The sequence below is a fragment of the Rana temporaria genome, chromosome 7 (genome assembly GCF_905171775.1).
Source record: "Rana temporaria chromosome 7, aRanTem1.1, whole genome shotgun sequence".
NCBI lineage: Eukaryota > Metazoa > Chordata > Amphibia > Anura > Ranidae > Rana > Rana temporaria.
In genome coordinates this window covers 193,577,487-193,599,892 of record NC_053495.1, presented here as the reverse complement: position 1 = coordinate 193,599,892, position 22,406 = coordinate 193,577,487, and the positions used below count along the sequence as shown (strand labels likewise).

The 22,406-nt window shown below is 45.2% G+C and overlaps 1 protein-coding gene across 3 annotated transcripts in view; it reads left to right on the top strand.

The window, feature by feature from the left end:
• The window catches only part of LRRC7 (leucine rich repeat containing 7), a 221,302-nt gene that overhangs the window by 135,155 nt on the left and 63,741 nt on the right, over window positions 1–22,406 (top strand). For 2 of the 3 annotated variants that reach the window (XM_040360719.1, XM_040360721.1), the window contains exon 20: window positions 5,477–5,611. The exons of the other annotated variant lie outside the window; for it this stretch is intronic. In XM_040360719.1, the coding sequence (XP_040216653.1) occupies window positions 5,477–5,611 (135 nt within the window). The remainder of the gene's footprint in view (window positions 1–5,476; window positions 5,612–22,406) is intronic. 3 annotated transcript variants of the gene reach the window in all.

Here is a 22,406-nt window from a genome sequence, read left to right as displayed (position 1 = left end):
AATCACTGTAAAATCATTGTTGTCTCCTAAAGTAGGCTTTGGATTGAACCTAATTTAATATGATCAGTCGGGTGTATCAGTTTTTAAATACATTTAGATTAGTGAGGTTACCCAAAGACCTTTTTATGCCTATGGTGCTGTTAAATAAGAGTTTTTTCTGTAGTGACATCCGAAGCAAGGCTCACATGGGTGCGTGGCCTTAGGAACACAGTTTGTAAACAATTCAGCCAATTAAAGCATGGCATATGTGGATTATTTGGATTTAAACTGTCCAAGTCCCCCCCCAGTCAGGTGTAGCATGGGTGATATGAATAGATGAACAAGGGAAGTATTTGGGGATTTTTTTAGGTGCAAGAATGATATCAAATATATTATTTAAAAATAATTTATTTTTTATTTTGAGAAACAAAATAAAAAATGTGAAAACAGTTGGCAAGTACAACATATCACAGTCTTAACAGGACAGCACTGTAAGATGGATTTCCCAACACGTTTCGCCCATACAGTACAGACCAAAAGTTTGGACACACCTTCTCAATCAAAGAGTTTTCTTTATTTTCATGACTATGAAAATTGTAGATTCACATCGAAGGCATCAAAACAAAATGTAAAAATAAATAAAATATATTTCATATTCTAGGTTCTTCAAAGTAGCCACCTTTTGCTTTGATTACTGCTTGGCACACTCTTGGCATTCTCTTGATGAGCTTCAAGAGGTAGTCATCTGGCGCAGTACCCCATCACTTTCCTTCTTGGTCAAATAGCCCTTACACAGCCTGGAGGTGTGTTTGGGGTCATTGTCCTGTTGAAAAATAAATGATGGTCCAACTAAACGCAAACCGGATGGAATAGCATGCCGCTGCAAGATGCTGTGGTAGCCATGCTGGTTCAGAATGCCTTCAATTTTGAATAAATCCCCAACAGTGTCACCAGCAAAGCACCCCCACACCATCACACCTCCTCCTCCATGCTTCACGGTGGAAACCAGGCATGTAGAATCCATCCGTTCACCTTTTCTGCGTCGCACAAAGACACGGGGGTTGGAACCAAAGATCTCAAGTTTGGACTCATCAGACCAAAGCACAGATTTCCACTGGTCTAATGTCCATCCCTTGTGTTCTTTATTCCAAACAAGTCTCTTCTGCTTGTTGCCTTTCTTTAGCAGTTGTTTCCTAGCAGATATTCTACCATGAAGGCCTGATTCACACAGTCTCCTCTTATCAGTTCTAGAGATGTGTCTGCTGCAAAAGGTGGAAGAACCTAGAATATGAAATCTATTTTCAGTTGTTTCACACTTTTTTGTTATGTATAATTCCACATGTGTTAATTCATAGTTTTCATGCCTTCAGTGTGAACCTACAATTTTCATAGTCATGAAAATAAAGAAAAGTCTTTTATTGAGAAGGTGTGTGCAAACTTTTGGTCTGTACTGTATGTCGGGCTTCTTGGAGCCTGTGGGATATGACATGTTGTCAATTTACATCAGTTTTGGAGATCAACACTAGAGATTACTGACTACTAAGATTACTGACAGCATCTTAAAATCCCTTGGAATTAAGCTCATTGCAGGAGTTGTATTTCTGGTCCTATTATTCCCCTTGTGGCCGCTGGTCACATGCGGTCCATTTGCAGATAGCCGTCTAGAAAGCGTGGCGGCATTTGGATCTATTTAAAGCGATACAGAAGGCTTGTACTTCAAAACTGGACAGCTTCCCCTGAAGAAGCCCGACATATGGGCAAAACATGTTGGGAAATCCGTCTTACAGTGTTGTCCTGTTAAGACTGTGATATATTGTACTTACCAACTGTTTTTACATTTTTTTATTTTGTTTCTCTAAATAAAAAATAAATGATTTTTAAATGATATATTTGATATCATTCTTGCACCTAAAAAATCCCCAAATACTTCCCTTGTTCATCTATTCAAATCAGGGATGTGGTGCTAAATTAAAGTTGATATGTCCACGATCAAAAAACGTTCTCTACACAATGAGTGATATGAGTCTGAGGATGTAACAGGTGATTATCATCTAATATTAATAGACACTTCAGCCTGATACATCTCATAATTTATCTTGTTTAGGTAAGCTTAAGCCTGCCAATGATGGTTCGAATCATGGCCGGTTCATCAGGGACCGGTCGAGATTCGAACCATCTATGGGCAGGCTGACTGTACCCTGGTCAATTCATTTATTGACTTGGGTACAAACCTCATGTCAGATTTGTAGCATGAAATTATTTCCAGTGACGGTAGCCGCTAGCAATAATCATTTTGTTCTCCCCGCGCCACCCTGCCAGAGGGAAGGGGGAGAGCGCCACCCTGCCAGACTCAGGACGCTCTCTACGTTGCAGATAGAGAAAGGAGCTGTGTGTGAGGCCCCGTACAGACGGGCAAACATGTACGATGAAAACGGTCCGCCGGACCGTTTTCAGCGTACATGCACGGAGACGAGGCCGCGCCGTCACCGTGACGATGACGCGGCGACGTGCGCGGCCCTGGCAGTTCAATGCTTCCACGCATGCGTCAAAGTCATTCGACGCATGCGAGGGATGGCGGCCGCTCGGACATGTACGGTAAGTCTGTACAGACGACCGAACATGTCCGACGGGCAGGATTCCAGCGGGCATGTTTAGAAACATTTGTCCGCTCGAAAACGGGCAAATGTACGCTGGAATCCTGTCCACTCGGCTGTACAGACGACCGGACCAGTTTCAGCAGACATGTTCGGTCGTGTGTACGGGGCCTTAGTGGGCGTCCTGACTGTCCTGTAGTCCAAGGGAGGGGGCGAGCACGACACTCCACACCAGGGAGAAAGCCTTGCATTACTGTGTGGAGTTGCAGACAGAAGAACAGGAAGTGAGGATTTCTCAGAAGAAAGAAGGACATTTAAAAGCAAAATGGAAGGATGAGGTAAGTGAAGGAGGACTGTACTAAGGCCCCTCTCACACTGGGGCGGGAGCCGCGGTGACGGTATAGCGCCGCTAAAAATAGTGGTGCTATACCGTCGGATTTGCCGCGGAATTCGGCCGCTAGCGGTGCGGTATTAACCCTCGCTAGCGGCCAATAAAGGGTTAATACCGCCCGCAATGCGCCTCTGCAGAGGCGCATTGCGGGCGGTATTGCCGCAGTTTCCCATTGTTTTCAATGGGAAGGAGCGGTGAAGGAGCGGTATACACACCGCTCCAAAGATGCTGTGCCTTTACAATTTGCTTTGCCTTTAGTAAATCAACTCCAACATCTCTCCTACCTATTGTTTTGTGATTACTTGCATCTGGTTTTTGGATGTTCAGTTTGTCTGTTTCCCAACCGCACAATGGAAACGACATCCATGGGAGAACTTTTGCTTCTTTCGAAAACATCTTTAGCAAGACGAAAGAGGAATCTGCAGATTCACAAAGCAACAAACCCTTTGGATGTGTTGTAGTTTTAATGCACATGAGCATTTCTGTTTTCTTTGATGCCTTTGAGGAACACAAAGATACCAACAATCTGGCCCTGGTGAATTTTTTGCATGTTTACTGCCATTCTGATAGATTTGTGATGTTTTCATTTGCAGTGCATTGAGATTCAGCTGGTTTATCCTATACAGTCACGGACACAGATTAGTTCCAAGTTTTCAGGGGTTTAATGTGAAATGGAAGTTATGTCGTCACGTGCCATTATAATTACGCCTCTAAAAACAAGGGCCCAGATTCAAGAAGCAATTGTGCCCGTGTAACCATAGGTTACACGGCGCAATTGCTTACTTGCTCCGGCGTAGCGAATGCTCCTGATTCAGGAACATCGCTACGCCGACTGCAGCGTAACGTAAATATTTCGGCGTAAGCCCGCGTAATTCAAAGTAGGTGGACGATGGGCGTGATTCATTTAAATGAACCGTGACCCCATGCAAATGATGGTCCGAACGAATGGCGCATGCGCCGTACCGTGGACGCATCCCAGTGCGCATGCTCAGAATCACGTCTAAAATACTCCATAAGATACGTTGAATCACTGCCTACGACGTGACGTAAGCTACGCCCAGCCCTATTCACGTAGTCCTACGTAAACAACGTAAAATTCGACGGCTGTTCCGTCGTCCATACTTTCGCATGGCTTGCGCCTCCTATATGGTGGAATAACTTTATGTCGGACGTATGCCTTACGTAAACGGCGTAGATTACAGCGACGGGCGCAAGTACATTCGTGAATCGGCGTATCTCTGTCATTTGCATATTCAACGCGTAAATCAATGGAAGTGCCCCTTGCGGCCAGCGTAAATATGCGCCCAATATACGACGGCGTAGGAGACTCGTTACAGAGCAGGGAACGGGAGCTGTGTGTGTAAACACACAGCTCCCGGGCCTGTCAGGGAGAGAAATGCTGATCTTCTGTTCATACAATGTATGAACAGAAGATCAGTGATTTCCCCTAGTGAGGCCACCCCCCCTACAGTTAGAACACACCCAGGGACATACTTAACCCCTTCCCCGCCCCCTAGTGTTAACCCCTTTACTGCCAGTGGCATTTTTATCGTAATCCAATGCATTTTTATAGCACTGATCGCTCTAAAAATGCCAATGGTCCCAAAAATGTGTCAAAAGTGTCCGAAGTGTCAGCCATAATGTCGCAGTAGCGGAAAAAAAAATCGCTGATCGCCGCCATTACTAGTAAAAAAAAAAAATATTAATAAAAATACCCCCTATTTTGTAAAGCTATAACTTTTGCGCAAACGCTTATTGCGATTTTTTTTACGAAAAATATGTAGAAGAATACGTATCGGCCTAAACTGAGGAAAAAAAACGTTTTTTTTATATATTTTTGGGGATATTTATTATAGCAAAAAGTAAAAAATATTCATTTTTTTTCAAAATTGTCGCTCTATTTTTGTTTATAGCGCAAAAACTAAAAACTGCAGAGGTGATCAAATACCACCAAAAGAAAGCTCTATTTGTGGGGAAAAAAAGGACGCCAATTTTGTTTGGGACCCACGTCGCACGACCGCGCAATCGTCAGTTAAAGCGACGCAGTGCCGAATCGCAAATAGTGCTCTGGTCTTTGGGCAGCGATATGGTCCGGGGGTTAAGCGGTTAAAAAAATGTTGCTTGTCTTGCAAAAAACGCTCTCAAACCAAGGTTTTACTGTATAGTCATTTTGTAACAAAGTATCATCTCTATCCTATACTGTTCCACCATTGGCTCCAACGTTTCCTGTGTCTACCATTTCAGTAATAGCAGAATACACTAAACCCAGCCTCATGGTTTTTGCAGGCAGTTAAACAGAATGGATCTCTCTATGTCAGTTCTGTAAGTGTATTGTTCTTTCTGTATTATGTATTTGTGTACAATATGCTTTGTCTGCAAGTCAAAAGGCCCAGAATGTGCTTCACAGTGTATCCCTTCTGGGGCTGTTCTTTTGTTATGTTCTGTTCATATTTTCCCCGTCAGTTCAGCATGTATGTTCATACCTTGTCATCGCATTGTCTCCTCCATTCAGAATGCCGCTTATAAGCACAACACTATTAACCTTGGCATGCTGCACTCAGGATCGCTCGCGGGCATGCATGGTGGCAAAAGCATGAGCTATACTATGCATCCGTCAGCTCACTACCAAGACATACCTCTCTACAATGTAAGTACGCGGGCCGGCCGCAGGACGCTCAGATAACTCCTGTTGTTTTATGTATTCCCCTTTTCTTAAAGGGGTTGTAAAGGTTCGTTTTTTATTTTCTAAATTGGTTTCTTTAAGCTAGTGCATTGTTGGTTCACTTACCTTTTCCTTCCATTTCCCTTTTAAATGTTTTTTTTGTTTTCTATGTCTGAATTTCTCACTTTCTGTTCCTCCTCGGTAAGCTGTTCTGGCTGACTAAACCCCAGGGGGTGATGGGGGCAAGCTTACTGAGGAGAACCAGGAAGTTAGAAATTCAGACAAAGAAAAAAAAACATTTAGAAGGGAAATGGAAGGAAAAGGTAAGTGAACCAACAATGCACTAGCTTAAAGGAACCAATTAAAAAAAAAAAAAAAACCTTTACAACCCCTTTAAATGATCAGTCCATTTTTTAAGGTGGATGCTAGTGACTGCTTCTTATATCTCTCAAAGACTCCAGTGCTAAAATACCCCCCCCCCCCCGCCTCCCCACAAGTTGTAGCTCTGCCATGGCCACAAGGCTATAACATTAGTCAGTTATTCATTTATTATGCATTATGGAGAACTCATCTGTCTTAATGAGAGGGCACACCTGGGCACTGCGCCCACGCTGGCCCGAAAATGGGGGCCCCATGATGGCACTGAGAGTGATAGATACACAGGGGAGGCAGTCTGCCTCCTACCTACTTAATGTCTGCTTACCTTCTCTGTCATCATTGTAGGGGCCCCAGAGCATTACTTTGCCCAGGGGCCCATGATGCTATTAAGACGGCCCTGCCACCAATGTTCATCCTTGATTGCCTATGGTAGGCAAACTGCTGTCAAGGTTTCACTATGGAGTGCAAATATAAGATGCCAGCATGGCATTCAACTTGCTAGTAACCACATATAACCGAAAATATTCATTTTGGGGGAGTGTACTCTTTAACCACTTCAATACCGGGCATTTTCACCTCCTTCCTGCCCAGACCAATATTCAGTTTTCAGTGCTGTCGCACTTTGAACGACAATTGCACGGTCATGCAACACTGTACCCAAATAATTTTTTTGGTTTTTTTTTCCCCAGTAGTAGAGCTTTCTTTTGGTGGTATTTCATCACCTCGGCGGTTTCTATTTTTTGCGCTATAAACAAAAGAAGAGCAACGTATTCTTCTACATATTTTTGGTAATAAAAAAAGCAATAAGCGTTTGATTCGTTTGCGCAAATGGTCTAGCGTCTACAAAATAGGGGATAGATTTATGGCTTTTTCATTTTTTTTAATTTTTTTTTACTAGTAATGGCTGCGATTTTTATTGTGACTGTGACATTGCGACGGACATATCGGACACTTTTGACACATTTTTTGGGACCATTCACATTTATACAGCGATCAGTGCTATAAAAATGTACTGATTACTGTGTAAATGTGACTGGCAGGGAAGGGGTTAACACTAGGGGGCGATCAATGGGTTAACTGTGTGTCCTAGGGAGTGATTCTAACTGTAGGGGACGGGGACTCACAAGGGGAGGAGACCGATCAGTGTTCCTTTGTACTGGGAACACACCATCGGTCTCCTGTCCTCTGACAGGACATGGATCTGTGTGGTTACACACACATAGGTAGATTCAGGTACATCATTGCAAACTTGCAGCGGCGTAGCTTAGCCTGTTTAGGCTATGCTGCCGTAAGTTAGCTAGGCAAGTACATGATTCTCAATGTACTTGCCTGCTAATATACGGCGGCGTAGCCTAAAGCGGGCGGGCGTAAGGGCGCTGAATTCAAATGTCTTGGAGGGGGTCGTGTTTTATGGTAATGAGGCTTGACCTCACGTTTTTGACGTTTTTTTTTTTTTTCCTGTGCATGCGCCGGGCGCCTACATTTCCCAGTGTGCATTGCGGCTAAGTACGCCGCACGGGCCTATTGATTTCGACGTGGACGTAAACAACGTAAATCCCGATTCGCGGACGACTTACGCAAACGACGTAAAAAATTACAATCTCGCGGGGGGAACGGCGGCCATACTTTAACATTGTTATTCCACCTAATAGATGGAATAACTTTAGGCCTGCTAATGCCTTATGGAAACGGCGTAAATCGACTGCGGCGGCCGGGCGTACGTTCGTGAATCGGCATATCAACTCATTTACATATTCTACGCCGACCGCAATGGAAGCGCCACCTAGCGGCCATCCAAAATATTGCAATCTAAGATAGGACGGCGCAAGCCGTCGTATCTTAGATATGTTTAAGCGTATCTCTGTTTGAGCATACGCTTAAACATAAGTCGGCGTAGATTCTGAGTTGGGTCGACTTATCTACTGATAAGTCGGCCTAACTCTACCTGAATCTACCTAACAGATCCACGGTCCTGTTGGGTTGACGGGGGAATCCCGCGTGCCCGGCACACGCACAGGGTCCCGAGCAACGCGGCAGACGCGTACCCCCAAGACGGCCTGGAAGCCCAGGATGTCATATGACGCCCGCCCAGGATGAGAGATCCCTCCTGCGGATGTCATATGTACATGGGCGGGATGGGAAGTGGTTAAGGATTCATATGGCCAAAACTGATATTTCAACATCAAGTGGATACTGGCCAGTTAATTCAGCCATAGACTTCTTATAAGGCTCAGGGACTCCGGTGATGAGGTGTCTTCACCTGAGGTCCCAGCTCTACCCTTCTGTCATGACCATTATATGAGGCTCTTAAAATGGTTGTAAACCTCCTGAAATGAAACCGAACCAAGCATATCCATCTATACCCAGATAGCTAAAATGTGTGCTACAAGTTTGAGAATGACTGGCTAAGCTGTTGCTAGACTTGCCGGGCTTCACAAGTTTGTTGCACAATTGCAGCAAGTCCGCATGGCATGACTCCAAATCAACTATCTTTGCCAACGTTCTGCAAAGTCTGCTGCCAGTTCTGGTTTAGTCATTTTGTGCAATAGTCCTCCCACCACAGGGGGCACTGTGGCTGAATTTTCATGCTGTAGACTTACAGAGCCCTTGCTGTAGACTCACCACTGCAACTTTACTCTTGCTGGAGACTTGCCACGCAAATTTGCTACAAATTGGAAACGTGTCAACTAGAACTTGTGCTTCAAGTGCTCTGCAAGTGAATAAACTAGCCAGTGAAAATGTGCAGCAAGTTACCAGATTTAACCACTTAACGACCGCCGCATGTACATATACGTCCACAGAATGGCACGTACAGGCAGATAGGCGTACATGTACGTCCCCCCCCCCCCCCCGGTACATGCGGCGGTCGGAAATCATAACTCCTTTAGTGCCCCCTGTGGTTAACTCCCAAACTGCAACTGTCATTTTCACAATAAACAATGCAATTTAAAAGCATTTTTTGCTGTCAAATGACAATGGTCCCAAAAATGTGTCAAAATTGTCTGAAGTGTCCGCCATAATGCCGCAGTCACGAAAAAAATCGCTGATTGCCTCCATTAGTAGTAAAAAAAATTTTTTTTTATAAAAATGCAATAAAACTATCCCCTATTTTGTAAACGCTATAAATTCTGCGCAAACCAACCGATAAACGCTTATTGCGATTTTTTTTACCAAAAATATGTAGAAGAATACATATCGTCCTAAACTGAGGAAAAAAAATGTTTTTTTATATATTTTTGGGGGATATTTATTATAGAAAAAAGTAAAAAATATTGATTTTTTTTCAAAACTCTCGCGCAGAGGTGATCAAATACCACCAAAAGAAAGCTCTATTTGTGGGGAAAAAAAGGACGCCAATTTTGCTTGGGAGCCACTTTGCACGACCGCGCAATTGTCTGTTAAAGCGACGCAGTGCCGAATCGCAAAACCTGGCCTGGGCATTTAGCTGCATTTTGGTCCGGGGCTTAAGTGGTTAAAATTCAACACTGGCACAATCTTGTGACAAGTTATCCTTGCTATCTGGGTAGTGTGCACAAGCCTCAATTGTTAGCACTTAGCGTGGTTTCTTTCTGCTCTGTTATTTTCTGCTATCTGCATAAGTCCCTTCTGGCGGTCTATGCTCTATGCCAGGGGTCTCAAACTGGCAGCCCCCCAGCTGTTGTGAAACTATAAGTCCCATGAGGCATTGCAAGGCTGATAGTTACAAGCATGACTTCCACAGGCAGAGGCATGATGGGACTTGTAGTTTTGCAAAAAGCTGAAGGGCCACCAGTTTGAGACCCCTGCTCTATGCCATTGGGAGCTCAACCTATGGCCCTCCAGCTGTTGCGGAACTTCAAGTTCCAAGAGACATTGCAAGGCTAGCAGTTACAAGCATGACTCCCACAGGCAGAGGCATGATGGGAATTGTAGTTTTGCAACAGCTGGAGGGCCACAGATTGAGCACCCCTGCTCGATGCCAACACCAGACAATCCAGAGAGATGGCCCCACCCGTCCAGCACACAACAGGTGATTGATAGCCTCTGTTGTGCATGTTTCCCTATGAGACTGTATAGAGGGGCGGGTGTCCTTCCTTTCCACTCCAGTCTCAGATTACACTCAGCTCTCTGAAACACAAGAATATTATATACATATGCTCTGTCAGCTCGATAAAGAGAATAAGCAATTAAACAGCTCACTATAGCAGGGAGTCCATGTATGAAAGCTCAAATGCAGCACAGGGTGTGTTGGTGGTCACAGATAGGCTGACTGTGGATGGCTGTCGGTGATCTGCCAATATGGTTCCGGCTATCCAGATGGTTCCTGTAAGGACTGCGCAGGCGCAATCCTTGCCGACGGAAATCTCCGAACCTCGGCCGGCATCCAGGGCCACGTGGAATTTGAGGAAAGTGGCCAGTCGGCCTCAGGTCCTCGCTTCGCTCGGCCTCCTGGCTCTTTTTTTAACATCCTCCAATCCACGGGGATGTTAAAGCGGTAGTTCACCCGAAAAACAAATTTTAACATTGGATTGAGGCTCATTTTGTCTAGGGGAATCGGGTGTTTTTTTTAAAATCGAAGCAGTACTTACCGTTTTAGAGAGCGATCTTCTCAGCCGCTTCCGGGTATAGGCTGCAGGACTGGGCGTTCCTATTTGATTGACAGGCTTCCGACGGTCGCATACATCGCGTCACGAGTAGCCGAAAGAAGCCGAACGTCGGTGCGGCTCTATATGGCGTCTGCACACCGACGTTCGGCTACTTTCGGAAAATCGTGACGCGATGTATGCGACCGTCGGAAGCCTGTCGGAAGCCTGTCAATCAAATAGGAACGCCCAGTCCCACAGCCCATACCCGGAAGCGGCGGAGAAGATCTATCTCTAAAACGGTAAGTACTGCTTTGATTTAAAAAAAAACACCCGATTCCCCTAGACAAAATGAGCCTCAATCTAATGTTAAATTACGTTTTTGGGTGAACCTCCGCTTTAAGGAATGAGCCTGGATGCCGGCCGAGGTTCGGAGATTTCTGTCGGCAAGGATTGTGCCTGCGCAGTCCTTACAGGAACCATCTGGATAGGGGAACCATAACGACAAGTCACCGGCTCATAACAAGCTAGAAGGGGCTCTGTAGACAGTAAAACACAAAAGAGAGCAGCGCAATCTAAGTGCAGCAATGGTAAAACATTTTTAATATAGGACAGACAATTTGGAACTCACAAGATCGTAGAGATCACAGCACATATAGGAAGGTATAGGAGGTTCATCCACTCTCTGCGCTATGCTGTACAGCTTGTGACATCAGATCCCCACCCCCTGCCACCTGAAGCTCCCGAAATACTGTGTAAGTTTTGTATTTTGAATGGCTCTAAAGAACAGAGGGCTGCAGATAAACAGATGCAACTTATGTAGGAGGATGTTTATTTTCTGTGTATCACCTGAAGCTTGCCTCTTTACTGAGTTAAGGGTTTACAACCACTTTAATCTCAAGACTCCTTTAATTAAATTTTTAATTAGTTTGACATTTTAGCTCTGGTTCCCCCGAGAGGTACAAGAAGCCAGTTGCTCCCTTTGATTCACCAAAGACTGAAATGTTGTGTTTTGTGTGGACTGACCCTTCAATAAATGTATTGTGTGTTTTTGTATTGTTTTATAACTTCCTTCCAGAGCAGCGTAATTATGTAGAATTCCAGCTTTGCCTGTAGCCATGTGTTAATCAAAGACGATTTCTAGTGTGCCGTGTCCTTTCACTCCGCAAGGCTTTCTGAGAATTAGTGTCCAATCACGTGGAAGCCATTCCTGCAGGCCATCGGGACAAACCAGGACTTCCATTATCTCTCGGCGCGTAATTTAAATCGGCGGGTAGGGGGTGTGTTTCATTTAAATTTCCCGCCGTGCATTGCGCTAAATGACGTTGCAACAACGTAATTTTTTTAACTTAGACATGAATTACGTCCATCCCTATTCACGGACGACTTACGCAAAAAAAAAGAAAAATTCAAATTTCGACACGGGAACGACGGCCATACTTAACATGGCAAGTCTATCTATACGCCGCAAAATACCAGCTTTAACTATACGCCAGAAAAAGGCGACTAGAGACGACGTAAGAGAATGAGACGGCCGCGCGTACGTTCGTAGCTAATTAGCATACCCGAGGCGGAAAACGACACGAACTCCACCCAGCAGACGCCAAAGTATTGCATCTACGATCCGAAGGCGTACGCCTGTCGGATCAAACCCAGATGCTGTCGTATCTTGGTTTAAGGATTCAAACTAAAGATACGACGCGGGAAATTTGAAAGTATGCCGGCATATCAGTAGATACGCCGGCGTACTCTCACTGTGGATCTGGCGCTACACAGTTTACCTACCAAACTAACTGTATTTCTTCCATCCAGTCCTGAAGCGTGAAACAGATCATCTACTGCTGCAGTTGCAGTTTTACGTTCACTTACCGCTCTCTTCCTCACCCTCAACCTGTAACTGGGCAGTGAAAGAAGAAGCAGCAGATCAATGGGTTAACCTCTTTGTCACTCTGCTTTCTCCTCCTCCCTACATGTTGCATGTGCTGCTTCTCCCTGTCTCTGAGCTCTGCTGTACACTGCAAGAGGCTTATATTGTGTCAGATTCAGGAAGGTATACTGCTTCCATTTAAAATAATAAATATAATGATGTATTAATGATTACAGAGCCGCATTCAATTGTGACTATATCTGTCTGGACTTTAGCTTCAACAAAAAGATAATGAGTGAATTGATCATTCATTAGAAATCATCTACAGATGTGGTCATTCAAATCGTTTTGTGAGCACCACTCTGCTCGTACCCTGAAAGACGACACAAGATGCATCATAAGTTTCCAACTGTTCTGGATTTGCCAGGACAGGCCCATATCTTGATGCTCTGTCTCGTCGATGTTGTGTCCCGGGCTGTGTCCCGGGATCACAGCATCAACCTCAAGTTACTGTACATCCACCGTAACCCAAAACGGCATTCATTGTCGGTATAGGCCCACGGGTGGCCAGTCGCCACATATGTAGAGGTGGGACCTGATCAAGACCAACCTGTAAGGTGCCTTGATGTGATGGGAGGTCTTCACATATTTAAAGTAGGGTTGTCCCGATACCGATACTAGTATCGGTATCGGGACCGATACCAAGCATTTGCCTGAGTACTTGTACTCGGGCAAATGCTCCCGATGCTTCACCCGATACTTGTACTGTCAGGGGTGATCAGTGTATGGGGAAGTTACAGGTACCAATCACTGCTATATAGTGTATTCCGGCATGTATTCCCCCCGTGTATTCCTCCGTGTATTCCTCCGTGTATTCCTCCATGTATTCCTCCGTGTATTCCTTTGTGTATCCCGCCGTGTTTCTCTCCCCTTCCGTGCTCCTCCTCCACCCCCTGGAACTGTCAGGATGGAGAGCGGGGTAGGAGCCGGTAAATCCAGCTCCTTACTCCTCCGAATGGACAGAGTCAGTGATCACTGACTCGGTCCATTCACATAACTGAAACATCGTAAACTGTGATTACAATGTTTCAGTTCTATGAATGAAGAGAAGACGCTATCTTCTCTGCATTCCTTTTCAGCGCAGCTGATGCTGCTGAGAAAGGGACTGGGGAACATGTGTCCCTAGTCCCTTTCTCTGTCTCAAAGGGGAGATGTCAGAGGTCTGTTAAGACCCCTGATATCTCACCAAAGCCCCCCAACAGGGCTGAAAAAAATAAAAAAATAAAATAAAGAATAAAAAAATTATTGTAAAAAATAATAAAAAAAATAAAAGAAAAAACACAGTGACACGGTCCACCCCCCCCCCCCCCCCTTTAAAAAAAAAAAGCATTATAAATAAATAAAAAAAATATTGTAAAAAATTAAAAACAAATTGTTAAAGATAAAAAAAAAACTACTGACACATGTGCTGCTGTCACATGAGATTAAAAAAAGTATCGGTATTCGGTATCGGCGAGTACTTGAAAAAAAGTATCGGTACTTGTACTCGGTCTTAAAAAAGTGGTATCGGGACAACCCTAATTTAGAGGCAAGGTCTTGGCAGGACCAACCTGTAAAATAACCATGTCTGGAGTTCCTTACCTATTTAGAGGCACTTTTTGGGCAGGAAAACCCTGTAAAAAAATGGGAATGATGGGAGGTCCTCACATATTTAGAGGCAGTTTCTGGCCAGGACAACCCGTAAAGAGACCATGATGGGAGGTCCCCGCATATTTAGAGGCAGTTTCTGGGCAGGACAATCCATATAGTGGCCATGACGGGAGGTCCTCACATATTTCGAGTCAGGGTCTGGGCAGGACCCACTCATAAGGTGGTTGTGATGGGAGGTACCCACATATTTAGAGGCAGTTTCTGGGCAGGACAATCCATATAGTGGCCATGATGGGAGGTCCTCACATATTTAGAGTCTGGGTCGGGACAGGACCCATTCATAAGGTGGCTGTGATGGGAGGTACCCACATATTTAGGGGCAGTATCTGGGTAGGGCAGTTCGCAAAGTGGCCATAATGGGAGGCCCCCACATATTTAAAAGCAGGGTTTGGGAATGACAAACCCATAAGGTGACCGTGATTGGAGGTACCCACATATTTAGAGGCAGTTTCTTGGCAGTATAAGCCTTAAAATGGCCATGATGGGAGGTCACCACATATTTATTGGCAGTTTCTGGGCAGGACAATACATAAAGTGGCCATGATGGGAGGTCCTCACATATTTCAAATCAGGGTCTGGGCAGGACCAACCTATGAGGTGGCTGTGATGGGAGGTCCCCAGATATTTAGTTTTAGTTTCTGGGCAGAACAACCCTTAAAATGGCCATGATGGGAGGTCCCAACATATTAAGAGGCAGTTTCTGGGCAGGACAATCCATAAAGTGGCCATGATGGGAGGTCCTCGCATATTTCAAGTCAGGGTCTGGGCAGGTCCAACCTATAAGGTGGCTGTGATGGGAGGTCCCCACATATTTGGAGGCGGTATCTGGGCAGGGCAATTTGTAAAGTGGCCATAATGGGAGGTCCCCCACATATTTAAAAGCAGGGTTTGGGAACGACCAACCCATAAGGTAGTCGTGATTAGAGGTACACACATATTAAGATGCAGTTTCTTGGCAGTACAACCCTTGAAATGGAAATGATGGGAGGTCCCCACATATTTAGAGGCAGTTTCATGGCAGGACAACCTATAAAATGGTCATGGTGGAAGGTCCACCACCTATTTAGAGGCAGTTTCTGGGCAGAACAACCCATAAAATAGCAATAATTAGAGGTTTCCACGTATTTAGAGGCCGTTTCTGAGCAGGACAACCTGTAAAATGGCCATGATGGGATGCCCGCACATATTTAGAGGCAGTTTCTGGGCAGGACAACCCATGAAATTGCCATGATGAGAGGTCCCTACATATTCAGTAGCATTTTCTGAGCAAGACAACCTGTAAAGTGGCCATGATATAAGGGCCCCACATATTCAGAGGCAGTTTCTGGGCCGGACAACCCATAAAGTGGCCATGATGGAGAGTCCCCACATATTTGGAGGCAAGGTCTGGGCGTTATTTGGGCACTGGAAAGTGGGCAGATTGTGGATGGGGCAAACGATGTCCCAAGATCCAGGACACCATAATATTGGTAAGTATGAAACATGTGTGGCTACAGATGGATAAATTCCAAATTTCAACCTTAAAAACTGTTTTCTTTTCTTTTTGGGAGATTAGTTGTCCAGAATTAGCCGGTTGGTCATGAGAAAAATAATGTTTGTTTTTCATCCGAAAGGTTATTCCCTTCGAGGATGAATCATATACCACACTGTGATTCATATTGGCAAACCAGCTTCGTTTTGATCGCTGGCTGAACACAGACTATAAGGGGGCGTTTATGACAGAATGCTCACAGATTGCTGCACTTGGGGGGAAAAGCTGTCCGCATCATTCACCCTTAAATTCACCACCTTCAGGAAACTTTTATAAGGCTTTTGTGAATAGCTTAAGCCAGGGCTCGACAAATCCCGGTCGCCAGGTCGCCATGGCAACTAGAAATAGGGTCCTGGCGACTTGGCTTGGAAGGGGGGCAAAAAAAATAAAAAATCAGCATTTTTTTAAAATAATTGCTCGTATTGCGAAACGTTTGTTAACCGTGTTACTGTATATTGGTCCAGCTTGGACCAATGAACAATGTATATACTGTACCTGGCTGATGCCCCTAGCACCTGGAAATCACTGAAGTAGATACTGCTACTCCAGTGATTTCCCTTTGTTTCTGGGTGCCGTGCCGAGTGGCTTGCTATGTTGCATTCTGATTATAGGAAATTGGCCCCTCATCCAATCAGAGAATGCTTTGCAATCAATCAGAAAATGCAAAGCATTCTCTAAATGGCACCCATGCTGAGCGCCTGATCTCCTAGGTTCAGAATTCAGCATTTCAGCTTTCTGGCACAGGACCCGGATGCAAGTGAAGGTCACTGTAGTAGCGGTGGGAGGGGGGCGTGGGGAACAGGACAAACTGCTTAAACACTATAATAGACACCATACCTGGATGTACCAGGTATGTCACTTTGTTTCCTTGTGGTCACAGAGTGGCATGGGAGCAAAAGAAAGGTACCCAATCTCCATTCAACTCCATTATCGGAGGCGTGGAGAAACCCTGAGATGCGGAGAAAGGCCCCCGGCTGGGTTTTAAGCCACAGGCGTACACCGACCCTCTGTAATAAAGGGTCTACAGGCGCTGGTCAGCAGTTTCACAGCTGGTGGTGGATTCACTGCGATTTTGGTGATGAATGGATACTACTATCCCCTTTCACACTGAGGAGTTTTTCAGGCGATACAGCGCTAAAAATAGCGCCTAAATACCGCCTGAAAAACTCCTGCCCAGCCTTCTCAGAGGCGATGCGCTGGCGGGAGAGAAAAAAATCTCCTGCAAGCAGCATCTTTGGAGCGGTATGTATACCGCTCCTTCCCATTTAAAACAATGGGAACCTGCTGTAATACCGCCCGCAATGCGCCTCTGCAGAGGCGCATTGCGGGCGGTATTAACCCTTTATCTGCCGCTCTACAGCACTTGCTCCGTAAGTTGCGGCCGCGTAGAGTAAATGGGGCCGGCGTAAGCCCGCGTAATTCATAATGTGGAAGGGGGCGTGTTTTATGCTAATATGTGATGACCTGACGTGATTTACGAACGGCGCGTGCGCCGTCCGTGTACATATCCCAGTGTGCATTGCTTCAAATGACGTCGCAAGGACGTCATTGGTTTCCACGTGAACGTAAATTACGTCCAGCCCTATTCGCGAACGACTTACGCAAACGTCGCAAACAATTCAAATTTCGAAGCGGGAACGACGTCCATACTTAACATTGGCTGCGCCACCTAATAGCAGGAGCAACGTTACGCCGAAAAAGCCTAACATAAACGACGTAAAAAACTATCGCCGGGCGCACGTACGTTTATGAATCGGCGTAACTAGGTAATTTGCATACTCTACCCCAAAAATGACGAGAGCGCCACCTAGCGGCCAGCACCCTAAGATATGACAGCGTAAGAGACTTATGCCAGTCGTATCTTAGGCTAATGTCGGAGTATCTTGCTTTCTGAATACAGAAAGAAGATTTGTCGGCGCAGATTTGAATTTACGCGACGTATCTATAGATACGCCGGCGTAAATTCTCTCTGAATCTAGCCCAAGATGTTTAGGGCTACCCAGGGGCAGTCGCAAACTGTTTCTAGAAGCAGTCATTATCACACATGGAAGGTAATGTCTAATGCCGCGTACACACGATCGGTTAAACCGATGAGAATGGTCTGATGGTCCATCGGTCCGTTCTCATCGGATGGACTGATCGTGTGTACGCGGCATTAGTGTCCATCCGTGGGGCAAGTCGCACAAGAAACAGCGGTAGGTTGCGGCTGTACAGAGGATGGGCTTAATCCTCTCTGCCTGTCTTCGCAGAAATGCCCTTTCGGAGCAGACGATAGACCCAGCAGTCATGGCCTATTATTCTGCCATCGGTGTCATTATTTACTCTCGCCATAAAGGTTATTTAATTTTAGTCACAGTGGCACGCTTGCTCATACATACATTTCCCCGGCACGGCTGCCTCATTATTATTTATCAGCCTCCAAACAGGAAAACCAGCACAGATAAACAACGCCATTTATCAACTGGTATATTTCAGCGGCTACATTTTTTCTCCCCCTCCGCGTAATAAATATATCTCCTTACTTCTCCCCCCGGTGACAAATAGCTCCCAAAAAACTAATAAGATTTTAATAATTAAATCGATGTTGCACACCAACAAGGTTCCCTGTTCTGGATGTTGGAGGCCGCTGTATTTTCTGTTCTGGATGTTGGAAGCCGCTGTATTTTCTGTTCTGGATGTTGGAGGCCGCTGTATTTTCTGTTCTGGATGTTGGAGGCCGCTGTATTTTCTGTTCTGGATGTTGGAGGCCGCTGTATTTTCTGTTCTGGATGTTGGAGGCCGCTGTATTTTCTGTTCTGGATGTTGGAGGCCGCTGTATTTTCTGTTCTGGATGTTGGAGGCCGCTGTATTTTCTGTTCTGGATGTTGGAGGCCGCTGTATTTTCTGTTCTGGATGTTGGAAGCCGCTGTATTTTCTGTTCTGGATGTTGGAGGCCGCTGTATTTTCTGTTCTGGATGTTGGAGGCCGCTGTATTTTCTGTTCTGGATGTTGGAGGCCGCTGTATTTTCTGTTCTGGATGTTGGAGGCCGCTGTATTTTCTGTTCTGGATGTTGGAGGCCGCTGTATTTTCTGTTCTGGATGTTGGAAGCCGCTGTATTTTCTGTTCTGGATGTTGGAGGCCGCTGTATTTTCTGTTCTGGATGTTGGAGGCCGCTGTATTTTCTGTTCTGGATGTTGGAGGCCGCTGTATTTTCTGTTCTGGATGTTGGAGGCCGCTGTATTTTCTGTTCTGGATGTTGGAGGCCGCTGTATTTTCTGTTCTGGATGTTGGAGGCCGCTGTATTTTCTGTTCTGGATGTTGGAGGCCGCTGTATTTTCTGTTCTGGATGTTGGAGGCCGCTGTATTTTCTGTTCTGGATGTTGGAGGCCGCTGTATTTTCTCTTCTGGAATCCTCTACTAGTTGCCTAATGAGCTTAAAAAACAACTCGGGGCAGCACAGAAAAATCGATCAGTGGGCCGTACCACCATCCGGCAAGCACTGCAGCTGGTTATACACTAGTAGGTTTTCGAACAAATATTCATACAAACATTCCTATGAAAATTCTTTGCACATCCAATGAATGTCCTATACAGTTGCAAGAAAAAGTATGTGAACCCTTTTGGAATGATATGGATTTCTGCACAAAATTGGTCATAAAATGTCATCTGATCTTCATCTAAGTCACAACAATAGACAATCACATAGCTGGATTCACGTAGATGAGCCTAACGTTAGGCAGGCGTGGCGTATCTCATATACGCTACGCCGCCGTAAGTTAGAGAGGCAAGTGCTGTATTCACAAAGCACTTGCGTCCTAAGTTACGGCGGCGTAGCGTAAATGTGCCGGCCTAATTGCGCCTAATTCAAATTGTGAAGAGGTGGGCGTGTTTTATGCTAATGAATCGTGACCCGACGTGATTGGCGTTTTAAACGAACGGCGCATGCGCAGTCCGTGGACATATCCTAGTGCGCATGCTCCAAATTACGCCGCAAAGACTTATTGGTTTCGACGTGAACGTAAATTACGCCCAGCCCCATTCACGGACGACTTACGCAAACACGTAAAAATTTTAAAATTCGACACAGTTCCGATGTCCATACTTAACATTGACTGCGCCATATTTTTGGTGGAATAACTTAAGGCCTGAAAACGCCTTACGTAAACGGCGTATCTTTACTGCGACGGGCAAGCGTACGTTCGTGAATAGGCATATCTCGCTGATTTACGCTTTCTAGGCGTAAATCAGCGTACACGCCCCTAGCGGCCGGCCTAAATAGACAGCTAAGATACGACGGCGCCCGCGGTCGTATCTTAGCTAGATTTAAGTGTATCTCAATTTGAGAATACACTTAAATTTACGACGGCGCAGATTCAGAGTTACGCCCGCGTATCTACTGATACGCCGGCGTAACTCTCTCTGAATCTGGCTAACAGTCTGCTTAAACTAATAACGCACAAAGAATTAAATGTTACCATGTTTTCATTGAACACACCGTGTAAACATTCACAGTGCAGGTGGAAAAAGTATGTGAACCCTTGGATTTAATAACTGGTTGAACCTCCTTTGGCAGCAATAACTTCAACCAAACGTTTCCTGTAGTTGCAGATCAGACGTGCACAACGGTCAGGAGAAATTCTTCACCATTCCTCTTTACAGAACTGTTTCAGTTCAGCAATATTCTTGGGATGTCCGGTGTGAATCGTTTTCTTGAGGTCATGCCACAGCATCTCAATCGGGTTGAGGTCAGGACTCTGACTGGGCCACTCCAGACGGCGTATTTTCTTCTGTTTAAGCCATTCTGTTGTTGATTTACTTCTATGCTTTGGGTAGTTGTCCTGTTGCAACACCCATCTTCTGTTGAGCTTCAGCTGGTGGACAGATGGCCTTAAAGCGGAGGTTCAACCAAATAACATTTTTCTCAGAACAACTTCTTTAGACTTCTAACATGTACAGTCTGCATAGCGCCGACTAGCAGATCTGCATGTTCGGCTTCTTTCGTAAACGCCGTGACTCGGACGCGCCTACGCAGTACGGGGGGCGGGGCCTTATCCGCCGGGGGGACGTCAATCATCTGGGCGACCTCCCAGGTGACATGCCTCCTCAGCTTGGAAACGCCTACTCCCGTGGGGAGAAGTAACCAGAAGCCGGAATGAAAAGATAGATTATAAGGTATGTACAGCGTAAAGAAAAAAAAATTGCGGACTGTACATGTTAGAAGTCTAAAGAAGTTGTTCTGAGAAAAATTTTATTTGGGTGAACCTCCGCTTTAAGTTCTCCTGCAAAATGTCTTGATAAACTCGGGAATTCATTATTCCTTCGATGATAGCAATCTGTCCAGGCCCTGACGCAGCAAAGTAGCCCCAAACCATGATGCCCCCACCACCATACTTCACAGTTGGGATGAGGTTTTGATGTTGGTGTGCTATGCCTCTTTTTCTCCACACATAGTGTTGTGTGTTTCTTCCAAACAACTCAACTTTGGTTTCATCTGTCCACAGAATATTTTGCCAGTCCTGCTGTGGAACATCCAGGTGCTCTTGTGCAAACTGTAAACATGCAGCAATGATTTTTTTTGGACAGCAGTGGCTTCCTCTGTGGTATCCTCCCATGAAATGCATTCTTGTTTAGTGTTTTACGTATCGTAGATTCGCTAACAGGGATGTTGGCATATGCCAGAGACTTTTGTAAGTCTTTAGCTGACACTCTAGGATTCTTCTTCACCTCACTGAGCAGTCTGCGCTGTGCTCTTGCAGTCATCTTTACAGGATGGCCAGAGAGTAGCAGCAGTGCTGAACTTTCTCCATTTATAGACAATTTGTCTTACCGTGGACTGATGAACGACAAGGCTTTTGGAGATACTTTTATAACCCTTTCCAGCTTTTTGCAAGTCAACAATTCTTAATCGTAGGTCTTCTGAGAGCTCTTTTGTGCGAGGCATGGGCACAGGGAGGCATGGGCACAGTGAGGCATGGGCACAGTGAGGCATGGGCACAGTGAGGCACAGTGAGGCATGGGCATAGTGAGGCATGGAAACACTGAGGCATGCACATGGACACAGTTAGGCACAGTGAGGCATGCAGATGGACACCCTAGGCTTATACTCGAGTCAATAAGTTTTCCCATTTTTTTTGTGGTAAAATTAGGTGCCTCGGCTTATATTCGGGTCGGCTTATACTCGATTATATACGGGTATTTGTATTTTTTATAATAATAATAATTGGGATTTTTTTGTTTTCTTTACCAAAAACATGTAGCAGATTTAATAAACTTTGTCATTGGATATGTTTTAAAGTTGAGGTTCACCCTAAAACAATTATAAACCATTCCATCCAGCATACTGCCGACATGTAGGGTATGCTGTTTTTTTTGTTTTTTTTCGCTGTACATACCGTTTAATCGTTCTTTTTCTTTTCAGACTCCCACGGGGAATAGGTGTTCCTATGAAGAGGCGTAGATGATTGACGTGCGGCTAAGGCGCGTAACGCGTTCCGAAAAAAGCCGAACTGAGACTCGGCTATATACGGCGCCTGCTCAGTCAGCTCTTGGTCTGTGCGCAAGCGCCGTTTGGAGCCGAGTCCCAGTCCGGCTATTTTCGAAACGCAAGACGCGCCTTAGCCGCAAGTCAATCATCTACGCCTCTTCATAGGAACGCCTATTCCCCGCGGGAGTCTGAAAAGAAAAAGAACAATTAAACAGTATGTACAGCGGAAAAAAAAAAAAAAAAAAGCATACTGTACATGACGGCAGTA